The sequence below is a fragment of the Heptranchias perlo genome, chromosome 16 (genome assembly GCF_035084215.1).
Source record: "Heptranchias perlo isolate sHepPer1 chromosome 16, sHepPer1.hap1, whole genome shotgun sequence".
Classification (NCBI taxonomy): Eukaryota; Metazoa; Chordata; class Chondrichthyes; order Hexanchiformes; family Hexanchidae; genus Heptranchias; species Heptranchias perlo.
In genome coordinates, this window is record NC_090340.1 from 20855523 (window position 1) to 20875717 (window position 20195).

General features: G+C 44.5%; 1 protein-coding gene across 1 annotated transcript in view; it reads left to right on the forward strand.

Moving 5' to 3' along the window:
• pla2g15 (phospholipase A2, group XV) overlaps positions 1 to 13169 on the forward strand; it is a 51684-nt gene extending 38515 nt beyond the window's left edge. Inside the window, exons 4-6 of the mRNA XM_067997759.1 lie at positions 4477 to 4575; positions 6446 to 6670; positions 8894 to 13169. Of these exons, the coding sequence (XP_067853860.1) occupies positions 4477 to 4575; positions 6446 to 6670; positions 8894 to 9414 (845 nt within the window). The 3' untranslated portion in view covers positions 9415 to 13169. The remainder of the gene's footprint in view (positions 1 to 4476; positions 4576 to 6445; positions 6671 to 8893) is intronic.
• Positions 13170 to 20195: the final 7026 nt, after the last annotated feature.

Sequence of the window (20195 nt, forward strand, 5' to 3'; positions counted from 1 at the left end):
TCCTAAGACCCAGGTTACAAAAAACGACCCCATTCATGGAAAATGTCTCAACCTGCACTAGATTTGGACCCAGATCCCTGAATTGAAAAGACATTGTGACCTTTTACCACCAATTTTCTCCTTCCTTCCCCCACCCCCCTCCCCACCCCTTTTTGCTGAAGGCATTGCCTTTTGCTGTGATGCAGTTGTCATGGCACCAGCCACCATCCCATACCACCTCCAAGTGGCCATAACATGAGCCTTAAACAGTGCGTTTTAGCAATCTATTCAACCGCAGTGAGTGTCACAGCTGGGGCCTCTCCTCATTTGATTATCCACCTACCTAACCCGAGGAGATAGACTATTTGTAGCAGCCCTTCGTGGACACTGGCTGAGAAGGGCTAACTCAGCAGAGACTGGCGATCAAACCCAGGTCAGTGTAATGTGCTTTAACCAGCTGAGCCACGTGATGTGCTTTTCTTAAAAGAACAGTTTTAGTTTTGATATTGAATTTATTAGCGCACTCGTAACGCCAGCTCCTGATGTCCGGGGGCTCTCAAAATGGCGGCAGCCCCATGGCAAACTTGTCTGATTCACTAAGGCCACCCACCAAGAGGTCCCGGTTTAAAGAGAGTGGGTCTTCCTGGCAGTTGGACTCAAAGCATCCAAGCAAGTTTTTCTTGGGATTGCTGCTAGCTGCTTTAGACCCGAGTGTGAGGAGCGAATGGCCCTAATGTGCCATTAAATCTAGTGTAAAAACAGCTTTATTCTCCTTCCCTATTGTAGGAGTCCAAAATTCTGCTGCCTGTATCCTAACTCTCTCCAAGTCCCGTTCACCCATCACCTCAGTGATGGGTGACCGACATTGGCTCCCGCCCAGCAACGCCTCTATTTTTAAAATTACCTTTTGTTTTCAGATCCCTCCATGGCCTCATCCCTCCCTATCTCTGTAACCTCCTCCAGCCCTACAACCCTCCGAGCTCTCTGCACTCCTCCAGTTCTGGCCTCTTGCGCTTCCCTGATTTTCATCGCTCCACCATTGGAAACCTTGCCTTCAGATTCCTAGGCCCTAAGCTCTGGAATTCCCTCCCTAAACCTCTCCGTCTCTCTACCCCTCTCTCCTTTAAGAGGCTCCTTCAAACCTACCTCTTTGACCAAGCTTTTGGTCACCTGTCCTAATATCTCCTTATCTGGCTCGGTGTCACATTTTGTCTGATTTACATTCCTGTGAAGCGCCTTGGGACGTTTTACTATGTTAAAGCTGCTATATAAATGCAAGTTGTTAAATAAAATCATATTTTAAAAATTTAACGGTTGGGTCAATGATTTAGGAAAGGTCGATTTGTGAAACGACCTAATGTTTTTCCAGAGCAGTCAGTGCCTTGTTTCAATAAATTCCTTCCCAGTATGTCCAGTGCATCAGTGTGGAAGAGAAGTCATGAGCTCGTGACTAACTAAGCTTTTTGTGGCTGAGCCCTGCCGCTCCATCAAACCCACATATAACATCAGGAAGACAGCAGAGCCTGGAGATAATTCTTGTCAGAAGGCATCACTTTGTTTCCAGTTGAATGCAACCGAACTGGAGGAGCCTGAGAGCCACACTACCTGCAGCCCTCAATCATAGAATCCTACAGCGCACGAGGAGGCTAGTCGGCCCATCGTGTCTGTGCCGGCTCTTTGAAAGAGCTATCCAATTAGTCCCATTCCCCTGCTCTTTCCCCATAGTCCTACAAATTTCTCCCCTTCAAGTACATATCCAAATCCCTTTTGAAAGTTACTATTGAATCTGCTTCCACCACTCTTTCAGGCAGTGCATTTCAAATTGTAACAACTCAGTTTAAAAAAAAATTCTCTTCTGCTCCCTCCTAGTTTTTTTGCCAGTTATTTTAAATCTGTCTCATCTGGTTTCTGAACCCCCTGCCAGTAGAAACAGTTTTTCCCTAACTACTCTGTCAAAACCCCTCATAATTTTGAACACAATGAATGAATGTGTTAAGCGAATGGAAATTGAAATGGCAAAGTAGTTTATTATTCGTTACGTACAAGAGGTGCTGGTCACTTTAACAGCAGGGGAGTTGATCGAGTACTAGCTCTGTACAGTTGGTGGTTACATTCTCAGTGAATTAACTGTTACTGTTTCTGGTGAATTAACTTTAATCCACTATGGAGGAAGATTTCCTCAGTGTGTTAAATGTATAAACACATTTATAAAGAACCTGAAACTAAAATTTGGAACTTTTGAAGTTATTTAAGAATCATTCAATTAAAATTTTTGAATCTGGTGATCAGCTATAAAGCATTAAAAATTCACAGCCCTTATCTGACTTAAAGTGGCACCTTTCCACAGATAGAAGGTAATATTCTTATCTATTAAGTAGTTGCTAATGTTAATAAAATAAACACTCTATCTTTAACCAATGTGTTATAGCAAAACTATAGAGGAGGAGATATGTGTGGGTTTAATTATGGACCCCAATGTGTGGAGACCCAAGTGAGGACAACACAGCAAACCAATTCACCACAACATATCCTGGTTTCTTTTTGAGTTCCAGTAATTAATTTGTCGTTTTTGTGTGTGTGTGTTTTCATGCAGCTCAGAGGCCGGCCTGTGACAGCATGTTTGTCACCTTTATTTGAATTCCTCTCCTCCCCAGCCCTTCTGTATTTAAAAAAGAATATGAATGGTATCAAGATTTTAAGGTTATTGGACCTGTAGGTGATGCTGTTCATGTGATGGAACAAGATCGATTAATTGCAATGGAACTGTACCTCATGTTATGTGACTGCCTTTAACTGAGCACATAGAAGTAGGCCAGTCAGCCCCTCCAGTTTGTTCTGGCATTCAGTCAGATCATGGCTGATCTGTATCTTAACTCCATCTACCTGCCTTGGTTCCATAACCCTTAATACTCTTGCCTAATAAAAAAAAATCTTTTAATCTCAGTTTTGAAATCTTCAATTGACCCTGAGCTTCAACAACTTTTTGGGGGAGTTTTCCAGATTTTCACTACCTTTTTGTGTGGGGCTCTAAATTTTAAGGTTACGCCCCCTTGTTTCCATCTGAGGAAATAGTTTCTCCATCTACCCGATTAAATCCATCAATCATCTTAAACAGTTCAATTAGATCACCCCTTAATCTTCTATAGTCAAGGGAATGCAAGCCTAGTCTATGCAACCTGTCCTCATAATGTAACCCTTTCTGCCCCGATATCATTCTGGGGAATCTGCGCTGCACCCCCCCCCCCTCCCCAAGGCCAATATATCCTTCCTGAGGTCTAGACCAATAGCTTGAGGTTAAAAAATTCCATGAACAGTCAGTGACCCACTGCCTCCCCTCTTTCACTCCCCCCGGGCTGAGGAAGGTTTTGCCCAATATACTCTTCCCCCAAGCAAGAAACTGACAGCCAATGCAAAAATACAGAAGATTTTTTTTTTAAAAGCGCTCTCCCTCGTCCCACCAATTTTATGTTTTGGATTTAACACAGCTCCCATAGATGAAAGGACATAGTTTTATTTCACTCTGCTTTCCACTCAGTACCAAACACCATTGCATTGGTATGAAACCAGAAATTCATTCATAATCTCTCTATCTATCTCTATCTCTATCTATCGCCTCGTGACAATGGCAAACAACAGGCCCTCACCCTGTGACAGGAATTACACAAACCGGCAAACATCAATTACTGGAACTCCAAAGAAACCAGGATATGTTGTGGTGAATCACTTTGCTATGTTGTCCTCACTACTCAGCATCTGAGGAGAGAGAAACAGTTAACGTTTCATGTTGATGACCTTGTTTCGTTGTATTGGTATTTGATACTGGTAGAGAAGTAGGTTTACAAAGAGTGAATTATTATTCTGGGAAAAACATTTTGGCATGGCATTTTTGAGGGAGAGTTCAAGACAATATACACTTTAATTGGTCAACACAAGCAGAACAAACCAACTGAAGTGTAGTGGACTTTGCACCATCTGCTGGTGATTGAGTGTACATAGAGCTTAAGTACAGAAGTTACTGCAACAAAGACCTCTTGAAGTTACTTGCGTGGCAACTTTATTTTTCCCTAATCTATAGATAAGGTATGTGTTGAGTAGTTATGCTGTTGACCTCTGCTGTTTGACCCTGGATTCCTGCCAATAGCGGTGTATGCACAAAACCTTGTCGTCCAGAAACTGATCTCCACCAGGGAAGTGTCAAGATCTTCACAGTGGGGAGTGCCTTCAGCTCTAACTCTGATGGAAATAAACCTGGTCCAGAACTGCCATGCCCTGTGCATTCTGCAACACTTGTCTACAACCTTGTCTTCTCGCTTTCACTGAGTTTCTGCTTTGTTGGAGAAAGGCATGATGAAGGGTTGGAGTTGGGATGGAGAAACGCACTGGAGTCACTGTAGACTGGTTGAGGTACTTTGTTCGTTTCAGCTCGGCCAAAGCCAAAGAGTAACTGGCTCCCACCTCAAAGGAGTCTATCACTGTGTTTTTATCTTGTTTCTACAGGAATTTACTTCTATACTTTGGTGAAATATCTGGTGGACTGGGGCTATTTAAGAGATGAAGATGTTCGTGGCGCTCCATATGACTGGCGTCGAGCACCCAGTAAGTGAAGTCTGAGCAAAGAAAGGTGCAGTCACAGGTTATTGGGGTTTCTGGAAGGAGGGGACAGTTTTTTTCTTTTTATGGCCAAGTCTGACCAAAGATACAGCAGTGGTGCTGCAGGCTATTGTCAGTGGTTGGGCCCAGGTTTCCAATTGTGATTCATCCAGGCGGTATATGCTCAGTCTTGGCTGGATCATCGAGGAAGATGCTGAGTGAAGGCAGACACTTGTCTACAGGTAGGGAGGAAAAGTAAGACATCCTGGGTGGTCTTTGTGTACTGGGAGAGACCTGGGAATAGGTTGGCTGCTTCATTAAGGGATGGTATGTGGTGCATGGCGACAGAGAAAACAGGAAGAGAAGAAAAATTGGGAAATAATTTATTGCAGGAAAAGCTTTCCAAATTGATCAACTTCTGTTTCTGTAAGTTAGTCTCTTCTCCTAAATGCCTCCCTGGTGCAATAAGCTTAAGCCAACCTGAGATCGAATGATGGGAGCATCAGCAGGACCTGCTGAACGGAAGCAGCTTGCCTGAGTATCATTGTACCCATGAACGACTGAGGAGCTGAGCGACCTCATCTATGCACTACTGAGGACCTCCTCCCATTGGCTAACCTTTGAACCATGCCAACACGATGGAAAGGTCCCAACAAATAGATTTATTTTGAGTAACATTTGTAGCTGAAATATATTTTAAATTAAAGACGTAATTTCCAGCTAGAGTTCGGTTATTTGACCGGCCTGATGGGTGGAGATAGCCAGTCCTTTGCTTCCAAATTTTAAAAAAAATTTAAAATCTTTCATTTTTATATTTTTCAGTTACAAACATTGTTCAAAATAAATAGAACATTGTAATTGTGGAGTCTTTTCCATTCTGTTGGCAGGGTTCCAAGGTCAGCCAGTGATGGTGCATTCTATTCAAACCACCTGTGAGATAAGATTGGGGTCTATGGTCACGTGCTTCCTGTGCCTGTTCTATATGTGTGTCGTACGTGGGACAGAATTTAAGCTTGTTTTATACGGAGGTGGAGGTTGATTTATAGCTTTTCTTGGGGGGGGGGGGGAATATTCTTTTATTGTTTTACTTTAAAGACAAAGAGGATGAGGTTAAGCACTCCTTCAGTTCAGTGGCTCTCTTTTTATTTCTTTCTCTCACACTCGCTCTCCTGCTCGCTCACACTCGCTCCTTTATCTCTCCCCTGCCCCCCCCCCTTCCTCCCCACCATCCGTCCGTTTCAGTGATCGACCTGATGAGTTCATTGCACCAGCCTATATGTTGTGGTTGAGGGTGGAAATCCCTATGTGCAACTCTCAATCTGATAGAAACCAACACTCTGGCCCTTGCAGAACACCAAGCGCTGCCCTGCTTTTCATGCCTTTTTTCAAAAAATTGGAATGAAGGTCCCAACTCCCACCTGTCCCAGTGCAACTGACAGTTCCAGCAATGACTTCCTACGGTTACAGTCACTTCCAGAGTCCAGTGAGGATTTACCTACAGCTCCCCTCCTTATCTACTTACAGTCCCTCAGTGAGAATCTGCAGGTACAAGGAAACTTTCTAAATGTACACTGAGGACACCCAGCTCTACCTCTCCACCACTTCCCCTGACCCCATGACTGTGTTGTTAGATGGTCTTTCTGACATCAAGATGTGGATGAGTTCAACTTTCTGCCAAATGACTATCAGAAGACTGAAGTCATCATTTCCCACTGATAAATTCCATTCCCTCTTCACTGACTTCTTTCCCCTCCAGCAAGAGGAGTCACATTCTTGTGCTGTACATCATTTCAGTTGGGCCATGTGTGAGGGAAATGTACATCTGATTTTGTTCTTGAACAGCACATTGAGTTCTCTCTCTTGTCTTTATCTCTAGATGAAAATGGCCAATATTTCAAGGATCTACAGATGATGATTGAGTCCATGTACGAACAGTATGGTGGTCCCATTATCCTGATAGCGCACAGTATGGGAAATCTCTACACACTCTACTTCCTCAATCATCAACCCCAGGAGTGGAAAGACAAGTACATTAAATCCTACATTGCGCTGGGGGCTCCTTGGGGAGGTGTGTCGAAGACTTTCCGAGTGTTGGCTACAGGTTGGTAGTAGGGGCACGTCAAACGCAAGAATGTTTTTTTTAAAAAAAACTCCAGGGTGCTGTTCACTAACTGAAAACATTGTAGATGAAGCATGTTTGTGGTTGTGTTACTTTCATTTGCAATTATACTAAAACATTACTGGGAATAATGACGGTGCAGTGCATTGGCGTATAAAGCGCTATGGTAGAGAGATTAGGATGCAGGTCACACGATGAGGGTCCTGTCTTGTCAGATCATCAGAAGAGGTTTGAGTGCCCAAGCTTCTCCCTCACAAGGAGGGTTTGAAATAGGCCGTCTCCCTATTCCCCGGGTGCACCAAGGTTAGACAACCAGTAACCGAGACGTGTGGTTTGAAATTGGAATCACAGCTGAAGATGAGCAGACACTTGCTTTGGGTCCAGAAGGAACTGAGGAGTTAATGTGCCAGTTCCCTTTACAGTTTTAAATGTTAATATATTAATTCTGGACAGATCTACCCAACCCCCTTAATATAATGACTGGACCGTTGCAGGTGTGTGTCTGTAACTAAGTGTTTATCAATAGAATTACCCACAGTTGATGTCCCCTCTACTTGCTTCACTTGCAGGTGATCAGTGGACGGTCTAACAAGAGTTGCCTGGTATATGGCTTCTGATTGAGGCTGAAAAATATCTTGACTCGAGGCCTTGCATTTTTACTGGTTCGTTAGTGATCCTCTGCTTGACTTGTGAAGCTCTTTGAGCCGAATATGGTGGGACCCACCTGAGTGGGAAATGCAGTGGAAGCCTGGGAGATCTTGTACAGCCAGGTCAATACACCTGTAATACCTGGGAAGTGTTCATGGTGCCACAGACTGTCCATACAGTATCGGTCTTTCCCAATAGCCCTTAACTAGATAAATATATATATTTTTATATCATTCCATTTGACAGGGAGCTGACATGATAGTGTGATCACCCAGTCAGTGTCCTCCTATTTAGCAGGCTACTATCAGGAGAGCCTTCAGAGTAACATTAACGCCCCTTCAAAGCTATAATAGATATTAAAAAGAACCATGCGCTCTCTATAGTTAGATGAGTACAGCAATGGAACCATCCTAGGAGAAGGTAACCATGAGCAGCCATTGAAAGAAATGTAGTTGTGTTGAGTAACACATGTTGGAGTGCTTGTACCTATGGCCACGGGCTGGGTTTGAAGGGCACACATTCAACTGAGTTCCCAATCTCTCTTGTGCTGCTAGGTGGAGCGAGAGTCAGCCAGAGAGTCCTCATTACTCATTGCCCACATGCCTTCGAGGCTGGCTAAGAATCTGCTGGCAGTGGCCTCAATGCAGGAAGTGCATGGCTCAGGACGATTAGCAAAGGGAGAAAATGAGGGAAATAAAGGATATATAATCTCTCCTGCAGAAAAGAGAAAATAACTGATCTGAAATAATTACAGAAATTCAAAAAGAAACTTGTGCCTTTTATCTTTTCCCTTTCCATTTCAAATGCTTTTATCCCCTGTTCCCTTCACTGGTTAGTAAGGCATGACCTCATGCCTCCAATATCCCAAAGAGCTGATTCCTGATTTTGGGAGTGGCTCCAAAGGGTGGGACCCAATGGAGACTGGGCTCATTCCTATAGGGGCAGACAGGAAACTGGAAGGTGAATCACTTACATCATCAATTTAAAATAGTCATTGAGAGGTTGAGAAATCTCCTTACTCAGTGAGCTGTTGGATTATGGAAAGCTTTACCACACGGAGCAGTTGAGGCAGAGTCCATTGCATCTTCTGAGAGAAGACCAGGTAAGCATTTGAATCAGAAAGATTGTGGGGAGAGCAGACCAGTGGGATTAGTTTTGGATTGCTCTAACAAACAGTCGGCACAGACACAATGGGCCGAATGGCCTCATTCTATGTTGTAAATTTCTGTAGTTCTATTATGTGCAAGGGGATTTAGATTTTTTTTTTAAACATTGGTGTTATTCTCAGCCCTTTTATCCAGAGAGTGGTTAGAATGTGGAACTCACTATCACATGGAGTAGTTGAGGCAAATAGCATAAATGCATTTAAGGGGAAGCTAGATAAGTACATGAGGGAGAAAGGAATAGAAGGATTTGTTGATGGGGTTAGATGAAGTAGGGTGGCAGGAAGCACGTATAGATCATAAACACCGGCATAGACCAGATTGATAAGTGGCCTGTTTCTGTGCTGTAAAAGTCTATGAGCACTAAAGCAGAGATTTAAACTCTACCTTATAGGAGACAATGATCGAATTCCCGTCATCAGCCCACTGAAGATCCGTGAACAGCAGCGGACTGCAGTCTCCACAAACTGGCTACTCCCTTACAACAACACTTGGTCACCGGACAAAATTTTCATCACCACACCAACACGCAATTACACCATGAAGGACTACCAGAAATTCTACCAAGACATCAACTTTGAAGATGGCTGGTTCATTCGGCAAGGCACTGAATCACTGGTGTACAACTTGACTGCCCCCGGAGTACCAATACACTGTCTATATGGAACCGGAGTACAAACACCCGAGTCCTTCAATTATGATGTCTTTCCTGACCAGGAGCCCAAAATCCTCTATGGTGAGGGTGATGGGACCGTCAACCTTGTGAGTGCTCTTCAGTGTCGACGATGGGCAGGGAAGCAGAAAGGCAAAGTTTATATGAAGGAACTGCCAGCAAATGAACACATAGATATGCTGTCCAATCTCACCACAATATCCTACATCAAAACGGTTCTGTTTGATTTGCCGCCACTATGAATTCACACTGACTACCCTGAAAGTGAGAGAGTGCTTTTTTTTTTGTTGAGTCTCGACGTATTTTTAGGTGATCTGAGGCAGAGCGTTGACTGAGTTCTGTGTAATGAATCTATTTTTAACATTGCTTGATATCAGGCTTTATTGGAGCATGAGCTGTGTAACAATCCAGCTCACTTCCTTTCTCTGACCGAGGAGTTGCAGGCGAATAGTGAAGCCCTCACTCTTGTCACTCTGGACAGTGCATGTGTAATTCTTAAAGATGCTAAGTATTTATTAACTCTGTCCTTTTCTTTCTGAAGTTCAAATAACAAGACGTTTGATTTTCCTGATGAAATGTGCGTTTCATATACACTCTGGGACTATCAGTATATAAAAAAAATGGGAATAACACTTTTCTAGATGGGTAAATCGATAGAAGGAGCACTCTCCCTGATCTGTACCTTAAGTGAGATTGAAGTAAGTGCCTGTGCTGTAGATGGCTGGACCACTCCTTGTGCTCTATCTACAGTCAGAAGGAAGTGCCCACTGGAGGCTGGCCTCCCACTGGTGGCTTCTCACCTCCAGAGGGAGGGAGGGTCAGTGAGAGTGTCATCTGTGCTCTTTCCTATTCCCTTTCCAGCTAGAGACTAGTTATGGAGCAGCATTTGCAAATGTCTAACAGCTGATTTAAAATTTTAACCATTTGCTGCCCATAGAATAAGCTTCTATACAACTTACCAATCCGTCACCGCAACACACTCGTGACTTGATTCACTTGTATATACATTTGGTTAACTGACTACAGTGGAAATAGAGAGAAATCATAACACAATTAATTTTCTTACTTAACTGCATATTAATTTTCAGTAGGAATGGTCCCTTCTTGCCCCTCCATGCCTGAAATGTGAAAGTCCTGAATCTGCACTCTGTATTTCATTGCTGCTGCTGCCCCCTCTCTGAGCTGTTCACTGGTCGACACTGTGGGCTGATGTTTAGCACACGAGCTTGTCAGCAGAACAGAAGGAAACTAACAATTAAAGTGAAGCTGTATCGTGACCAATTTAATCCTTTGATCATTATCACTTTAAAGCTCATTGACTCATCTTTTGAAATCTCTCTTTTCCACATTTCAGGGGTAATGGTGTCCAACTTGATTGTTGCCGGTTTTGCCCTGACATTGGGCATGAACATAGGAACAGGAGTAGGCCCCTCGAGCCTGTTCTGCCATTCACTTAAAATCATGGCTGATCTGTATCTTAACTGAAGCAGACAGCATATAGAATAACAAGGTCAGATTAACCCCTCAAATCAAATCAGTTGTTCATCATAACTGAGCCTTTGGGGAGGGGATTGTGGCAATAATTTGTCATGAAAATAATTTGAGAAGCAAACCTTATTTATTTTTTGCCACCGTTGAAGGACAGGATGATGCACTACAATCTGACCCTGCCCATCACTTCCTGGCAGATAGGTTCAATTGCAGCCCTGACCGATTGTTGCTGCACCCTCTAACTAAGTGAAGATCCAAAGTGAAATGAGCATCAGCGGTCTCTGCTTCCTATAGGGCACGAGTTCACTGCACAGAACCTCCATCAATTTGGTGCCAACTCCATGTGAAGCAACAAGGGCAGCGTGGGAAATAGAATTGCTACATTGGTCTGCTTTCCTTAAACTGGGGTTAAGGTACATTGGCAAGGAAAATGTAGGGGAGCAGTACAGTGCATCTGACACTAGAGAATGTGCTGAGCTAAGTACAAAAGCAAAGTTAAGGATGACATTCAGCCCATTGACGCTGATCCCTCTAATACCCTAACCCCTCATTTTAGCATCCATCTGTATTTTGAATTTGCCTCTATTATCTGACAGATTATGCCAAACATTGATCACTCCAAGTACCTGACCTGACCTGACACTCCAAGCTCTTCCTAATACCTAGTTTTGAATTTACTTTCCACTAATATGTATGCACCCAACCCCCCCCCCCAACTCCTCCTTGGAGTTGACACTATTCAAAATGGAGGGGGAAATATTCCATTTCCCCAGAGCTGATATCCCTTGATTTCTGAGGGCAAATCCACTAATGGTTATGAAAATCAAAAACCTTGTCATTTTGATCTTTAGATTCTGTGGTTAGTTATTTAACTTTTTTTATGACTTCTAGCCAAGAATATTAGAGTAGGATTGTGCAATATCTTCTGGTTTGTGCTAGATATCGACAAATAATTTAATTGATTTATGTGCCTTCACTGTATTGAGGTAATCCTACATGATTGCCTATGACAACAAATTAGATATTTAGATCTGGATGGGTTTATACTTGTAATAACAGAAGGTAACGGGGATGTGGCATCAGAAGAGGCAGGGGCAGCAGTAAAGTGACCTCTAGATTGAGAGAGATAACATGATTGGCTCAAGTATACATTTGTAAAAAGAAGGAAAATCAAGAGGTAGCATTACACATGGCATATCCTCCATTTTGGAGATGAAGGGACAGTATGAAAGAGTATTGCTCCATTAGCCTTTGGCCAGATTGAGCGGTTGACGTTACCAAAGCTCCTTCCATTCCTTCCCCTGCCCCCACCACTCTGAGAAAAAGAGATTCTCCTTGCAGAAAGATTTGAAAGTAGAGTTGCCACCTTTTGCCAAGTCTAGAACGGGACAGTGACCAACATCCTGGTTTCAGCTTTGATGGTTTCATTGCTCCCGATAAATTGCGACTAATGCATCCAGTAAACAGTGACGGCGGACTGTAGTTCGTTTTTTTTAAAATACCGGCCTTTGGTGTCCAGTTTACATTTTCAAAAGTTTCCAGACACTTCAGAACTAGACTGGTGTCGACTCTCTATCTCTCTAAGTTTGTTATGAAACAGTCAACACCTAACTAACATTTATAAGTAGAAGTACAATATTGGGAGTGGTCGATTTTAATATGTAGTACAACATGATTGTAAATGTAATGGCAAATTCCAGATATTGGTTGTTAGATTTGACCAGTGATTTCTTATGCATATGAATATTTTCTTATTACGGTTATATTTTTGATATGTGGCACATTCCTCATGGTGGCAAGTCTGGGTGCAGCCATAAAGTGGACTACTACGGATATAAACTATTTCCACAATCGCTGGTTCCTTGTCCTCTATTCTGGTTGTGATGTGATTCCTGAAGTCTTCCAGGTTGCACCACTGTACTCCTGATAACTGATGGAAAAACTGATTGTAACCTTCGTGGTCCTGTTTTTCAGGGGTGATATTTCAATCGATGGGCAACCCAACAGCACTCGGTCAACAGGTCCATTCCCGACCTGCTGCACCTGATTGAAGGCTGTTCTGCAAGGAGTGTGCGGGGGAGGAGGAACAGGCAAAAAAAAATGTCAGACACATCACAGAGGATAACGTTTGTGTGTGCCTCATGATGAGACCAGAATGGGCCGAGCCCTGGGAGCAGGTTGTTGGCCTTCCCCCACCCCTAGCCAGTGAGTGGTGCGTGGGGAGATACGGGGGGGAAATCAAATTTATTACTTGGAGATGCTAAGTGATAGTCTGCTTGGTGTCGCAGTCTGTAAGGCTGGTCACTATTGTGTGTCAATGCTGTTGCCTCTACAGTTGCATACCCATCTTCTGTTGCTGATACTGCTCTGGCAATATCCAATGTTTACTTCTAGTGGTGAAATACTCGTTGACAAATGCCAATATTGCTTCACTGAAACCACTGCTTCTGTTTCTACTAGAGTGTTATATTTTTCACTGTAAAATAAACTTGACTTAACACCCTGAGAGTTGGTAGACTGGCGTGTGTGCACGGATGCTGATTTTCTGTAGTATCACCCGAGGGTGGTTGGGGAAGAGATCCCAAGCCTGAAAGAACCCGTGCACACGATACCCAGACTGAGGCTAGAGAGACTGGCCAGTGTATCCATGGACCAGAAAATCTTTCCAGCACACGGGGTTCTGCTCATGTTGCTTTTGCTTTCCACTAACTACAGCTACAGACGCTAATTTCGTGGTGCTTTCATTCATGGCTCGAGCAAAAGGTTGGCGGGCTTCCTGTGACCTAGCACAGGGGTAATTGCATGACCTCTTGAACCTCAAAGTCTTCTCTGATTGGCAGTTACACCAACTAAGTACCTGCCAAACTCAAACTAAACGGTCCCGAAATTGCACAAGCCCTCCAGTGCACTCTGGTGGCAGTGGAAGAGCCCAGATAGGGGCTGGGACGCAGCATATTGCGGGGCAGGGGCGCAGTGGGGAGGGCGTGGAAGAGGGAACTGAAACTCTAGCCGCTCCATACATGGTCATCTGCATCCCAAACCTTAGTGTGACCCCGTGTGCCCAGTGAAGGTGCAAGTGGGCCCCACGACAGCGGAGGTCTAGGCCAGGGGAGTGGCTTGGAACCTTAAGGAACTGGTAGATTTTTTTTTTGTTAATAAACTTATTGACACCTTTTTACGAAGGGGAACAAAAATCATTTTTGGGGTGGGGAGCAACCAGGCACCACCTTCCCCCCCCCCCCCCCCCCTCTGACAACCATAGGAACCAGACTTTTTGTCCTGTGTGGGCTGGCAGGTCCCAAGATATACCTGTAGTGCTGCCTAGCCCATGAATATGAGGTGCCCTCAGACTAACCCTGTATTCTCTGGCGCGGTCAGCACTGGAAGACACCAGTGGGAACGATCCAGGCATAACCGTCAGCACCACAACCTATGCCATTTTAGTCCCAATGTCTCGACCCACTGCTACCTACTACCAGTGCATACACTTTTACCAGGGGCTGAGTTTGCTACTTTACACTGAGTGGCTTGTATTATCCAAGGCAACACCACTGAGTTTTTTTTTAAGCTTGATGGTAGGGAGAGTTTTTTAAATCCTTCTACTCTCTTCAAAAAGATACTGTTCAAAGTTAAAATCTATTACCTACAATCTGCCCAGCTGGACATGCAAAACTCTTTACAGATGAAAAGGGATTCCAGTAAAGCCCACAGGCCTCTGGTCTCTTTTGTTTGTACCCATCGAGCATGCAACGGCTTTCCCCTAGAAAAGTGTACCACATCAACTGAAATATCTCACCCTGTCGTGGAAAATGCTTTTCCGCGGTTACTGTGTGGAGGTTACTAGAGCATTTATGGGAATAGTCATCAACTGTTCCACTGCAACCACATGAAACTCCGACATAAGCTCACCCAAACCTTGCCACTTGAAAATTAACTCAACCACAGGGGCCTATCTCTTTCACCACCTTAAGGCACTGACTCATATCAGAATACATTTCCAGTACATCATCCAATTAGTCATGTGTGAGCTGAGCAAGTGAGAGGTGCAGGCTATTTGATATTGGAGAGTCTCACAGCCCAGCATGATACACTTTCCAGGACTCATTGAATACCCATCAGGAGCAGGCACCCTGGCTAATAGTTACCCTCCTTAGCCCAGAGAAACTGAGGCTAATTATATCAAGCTAACTGTTGCCACCAGTGGTGTGTTGATTTATAACTGTATCCACCCCCCTCACTGTCTCAGGCGGTTGATAACCTTGGCATCCAATGTGACCCTGAGCTGAGCTGCTGACCCGATGTCCTCTCCATCACTACTTCTACCTTTGTAACATCGCCCATCTCCACTCCTGCTTCTGTTGCTGAAACTCTCACCCAAGCTCTTGCTACCTCCAGTCCAGACTGTTCCAATGCTGTCCGTGCTCAGTGTCCATGTTTATCTGATTACACTCCTGAAAAGCACCTTGGGACATTTTCCGACATTAAAGGTGCGGTATAAAGGCAAGTTGTTATATCAACCAATAGATCTGTAGAAAGATTATCTATTGAGCAGTGTGATCTTTTAGATGCTTTATGAATGGTATGACCTAAATCCAAGTTTAATAATAGTGTGGGTTTTTTTATTTTTGTATATTCCGTGTCCAGTTTATTTTCTCTTCAATCTAAGATATAACTTTCATTTCTGCTTTTAAGTTCCTCTTTAGTACATCACAGGGCTCTGTCAGTTGAGAGTTAGCAGCTGGTCACAATACATCTCGTACGAGCTTATGTAATGTTCACGTCCCACTAATCTCTTGTAACTCTTTCTTGAGGTACTTTTACAGTTGGAGCTTGTGTGGTTCAGGCTGTGGTGGAATGACACCTGTAATTGCCCATATTTACATTACTCAAACTAGCTGATTTACCCTGACATATTGTGACTCTATGGGCCCGATGTTAGCAGGGCTGCAGGTTCTCGGCGGGGGGGGCTATCGGGCGCGTGGGTAACATGCCCGGTGAAATCAGTCAGCCACCCGCGCGATCGTAGCCCAATTGGATCCACTTGCCTTGTCTTCCGGGTTCCCCACTGCTGATCCGCACGTCGGGCGGGCTGCGCATGTGCAGTAAGATCTGTCAGCTGGAGGAGCTCTATTTAAAGGGGCAGTCCTCCACTGACATGCTGCAACAAATGGCAACAATTACAGCATGGAGCAGCCCAGGGGGACGGCTGCTCCCAGTTTAATGATGTCTCACCCCAGGTATCAATACAGGGGGTGAGGAGGAGGGGGAGGACAGAGATCTTCCCCCCCCCCCCCGGCGGCCAGGAGGAAGGCCTGGCTCGAGGTGGCAGAGGAGGTCACCTGCACCACCAACATATCGCCCACCTGCATACAATGCAGGAGGCGCTCCAATGACCTCAGTAGGCCAGCCAAAGTGAGTACACTTACTCATTCCCCTACACTCCATCTGCCACATCACCGCCCCCACCCCACACCTCCTTCTGCACTGCCAACACTACTCTGTCACATCACCCCTCATACCCACTCAAACCTCATCCTCATCTTACCTGCACTTGCTCACCTCGCCAGTACTCATCCCGCCACTACCACTCAACCCAATCCTCATACAATCTCATGGCTCTATCTCATACTCACCCTCTCGTGCATCTCTTTCACGGTCAGCCTCACTCAACCTGCCACTACCTGTGCTGCAGCCACAGGGCATGCATCACATATGTGCAGTAGGCAGCGTAAGGCAAACGTGTCGTGAGCATGAAGGGAATGCACAAGGGTGTTTGAGGGTTTGTCATGGTTTCTACTTATAGTTAATTTCTGAGCAACTCACATCACCTATTATATTGGCACCACTACTGCCATGTTTTTGCGAATCTTGTCTGGTTTGTGCAATAATGCCCTTTCCTGAGGATCACGATGAAGACCCACAACTGATGCCACCCATTGTGTCACTGCAGAGTGGGTGTAGGTGTATTTGCAGGGCTCTTTTGTGCAGACGGCTGAGAGACGTCGGTGATGTCCCCAGTTGCACCCTGGAAGGATGCGGTGGAGAAGTTGTTGAGAGCAGTGGTGACTTTGACAGCGACAGGTAAGAAGATGGTGCTCGGGCCAGCCGGGAGCAGCTTGGCATGAAGGAGGCTGCAGATGTCCACGACTACATGTCGAGTGATTCTGAGCCTCCGTGTGCACTGCTGCTCAGAGAGGTCCAGGAAGCTGAGCCTCGCTCTGTGGACCCTGTGGCGAGGGTAGTGCCCTCTGCGACACATCTCTCTCTGCGGTAGCCCTCACTCCTGCTGTACAGGTGGATGTGTCACAGCGCTCTGTTGTGAAGCTCCACGTGTCAGAGGTGGATGGCGAGGCTGGTAATGCTGTTCGCCCTCTGAGGAGGTCATGACTGCAGCTACAGCGGCCCCCATCTGGAAGATGTACATCTGAGGGCGTCCGCAAGGTAGGTACATGTCTCCGGACCCCGGGGTAAGTGTGCATGTTGGTGACTTTGATTGTCAGGGGGAGGGTGATGGAGGCCAAACTTTGTCCCAAGTGACAGAGTGGCCTCCTGTAATGGGTGAGGGTCTTCCCCCCCCCCCTCCCCCCCACCCCGTCACATGGACCTTTGCAGCTGCCACAGGTTCATTTGAATTGGGAGTGTTTCCCCCAGTGTGGGAAACAGTCCCAGTTTGCTTTAAAATCCCACCCCTCCTCACATAATCCCTTAATCAGGTCAGTTAATGACCTGAACAAGCAAAGTAAATAGCTTCAAGTGGCATCCCGCTGGCTTTAATTGCCTGCGGGATTCCCACCAGCGGGGGCTGCGCGCACACGCCGGCGCATCAGCGGGGAACCCGGAAGTGGGCGGGTTGGAGTCGGGCTCCCGACCCACTCCGGGATTCTCCGATTTTCGGAGCCCCCCCGCCAGGAACGCACCCGATAGCGGGTTGTAAAACGACGCCCGATGATTCTACTGTCTCTGGAAGGGAAACAATGCTAGCAATGTCAGTACAGGAAAGTAATACACAGACCTCGCTCTCCTGCAATTTGAAATGATAAATGTGGGTGTTGCTGCCAAGACTGGCATTTATTGCCCATCTCTAGTTGCTCTAACAACTAGAGATAAAACAAGGTGGCAGTGAGCAGTTTGCTACAATTGAATGGATTGTTAGGCCATTTAAGAGGGCAGTTAAGAGTTAATCATGTTGGTGTGGGACTGGAGTCACATATAGGACAGACCAGGTAAGGACAGCAGGTTTCCTTCCTTAATAGTGAAGCAGTTGGGTTTTTAATGACAAACTGACAGCTTCATGGTCACTTTTACTAATACCAGCTTTTTAATTCCCAGAATTTTTTTAAAACTGAATTCAGATTCTCAAACTGCCATGGTGGAATTTGAACTCACACTGTTTGCCTGTTAACAATCTACCCATACCTCCTGAGTGATTTTATGATTTTGAAAGGAATTGATAGGGTTAATAGAGGTAAACCTCTTCTGCTAGTGGGGGAGTCTAGGACAAAGGGGACATAACCTTACAATCAGAGCAGGCCATTTAGGAGAGAAGTTAAGAAACACTTCTTCATCCAAAGGGTGATAGAAGTGTGGAACTCTTCCCCCACCACCCCACCCCATGACAAAAAAAAAATCAGTAGAAGGTAGTTCAATTAATAATTTTAAATCTAAGATTGATAGATTTTTGCTAGCCAAGGGTATTAAGGGATATGGTGAGTAAATGGAGTTGGATACAGATGAAAGGCCTACTCCTGTTAATATGTTCACTGACTCCCTCTTAATGGGCATCAATCTATCTCGTTTAAGTGATTCTCAATAGCTCCCTCAATATTCCTCGCAAATCTCATTGTTCCTGTTTTGTTTAGGTGGTGTCCATCTCTCCTGTACCAATACTTTTTTCCCTGCCTGCCGCCTACTTTCCACTCTATGGCCTGTCTCATCTAGGATCCATTGACCTCCCCTCCCATCTATTTTAAATGATTCTCGCTAGCTGCCTCTACGTTCCTTGAAACTTTATTACTCCCGCTTTGTGTAGGTTCACCTGTTCATCCGGAATCAGTCCTATTAGTCCTGAAAGTATTCCCAGTTACTTATGACAGTGGTACCATTATTTTCATAATACATTGCAGCCATTTATTTACATCCTTAACTTCCTTGGTGATCTTCCCTCCTTTATCAAACACCTTAACTCTGAAACCCCCTCTCTGTTCACTTTGTGTTGATCCTTGCAATTGTGAATTTTGTATGTCCTTTATGTTATTTCTCTCTACTACTGGATCTCCTGTCACGATGCTGACGGAAAGTCAAAAGATAGAATTTTATTTGAAATGGAATGGTTTTGGTGATACTTATAGGATGTGGTGTTTTGAGGGGTGTTAACTGAGTCCTCACCCGGGATGTGGCGTGGGCATAGTTATAACAGATTAGTGAAGTAAGATGTATTATGTAGAACGTACAGCACAGAAACAGGCCATTCGGCCCAACAGGTCCATGCCAGCATTTATGCTCCACACGAGCCTCCTCCCACCCGTCTTCATCTAACCCCATCAACATATCTTGCTATTCCTTTCTCCCTCATGTGTTTATCTAGCTTCCCCTTAAATGGGTCTCTGCTATTCACCACAACTACTCCTTGCAGTAGCGAGTTCCACATTCTAACCAGTCTCCGGCTAAAAGATTTTGTCCTGAATTCCCTATTGGATTTATTAGTGACTGTCTCATATTTATAGCCCCCTAGTCCTGGTCTCCCCAGCAAGTGGAAACATCTTTACATCTACCCTATCAAACACTTTCATAATCTTAAAGTCTTCGATCAGGTCAGCCTTCTCTTTTCTAGAGAAAAGAGCCCCAGCCTGTTCAATCTTTCCTGATGGATGATACCAGAACTGAGAGGTTATATCTTAGTAAAATTTTTTGCACCTTCTCCAGTGCCTATTTGAGTAGATTCCAGAATTGTTCACAGTACTTCAAGGTTCTATATAAGTTTAACATAACTTCCCTGTTTCTCATTTCTATCCCTCTAGAAATGAACCCCAGTGCTTTGTTTGCTTTTTTTATGGCCTTATTAACCTGCTTCACTACTTTGTTATTTGCGTATCTGTATCCCCAGATCTCTTTGCTCCTCTATCCCATTTAGACTCTTATCTTCCAAGGGGTATGTGGCCTCCTTAGTCTTCCCACTAAAATATACTACTTCACCCTTGCCTATATTGAATTTAATTTGCCAATTACACAACCATTCTGCAAGTTTATTAGTGTCTTCCTGTATTTTGTCACAGTCCTCTTTAGTATGAACTATACCTCCCATTTTGGTGTTGTCGACAAATTTTGAAATTCTACTTCCGATTCCAGAGTCCAAATTGTTTATATAAATGGTTGTTAATTCATTCACTCACTCATTTCCACTGACTCAGTGACAACTTATTTAATAAATTTGCTGATTTCATTCACTTGACCACACAATTTAATTAAATCACTCTTCCACTAATCCAACTGCACATTATTTAATGAATTCGCTTGACTCCAGATTCAGCCATAT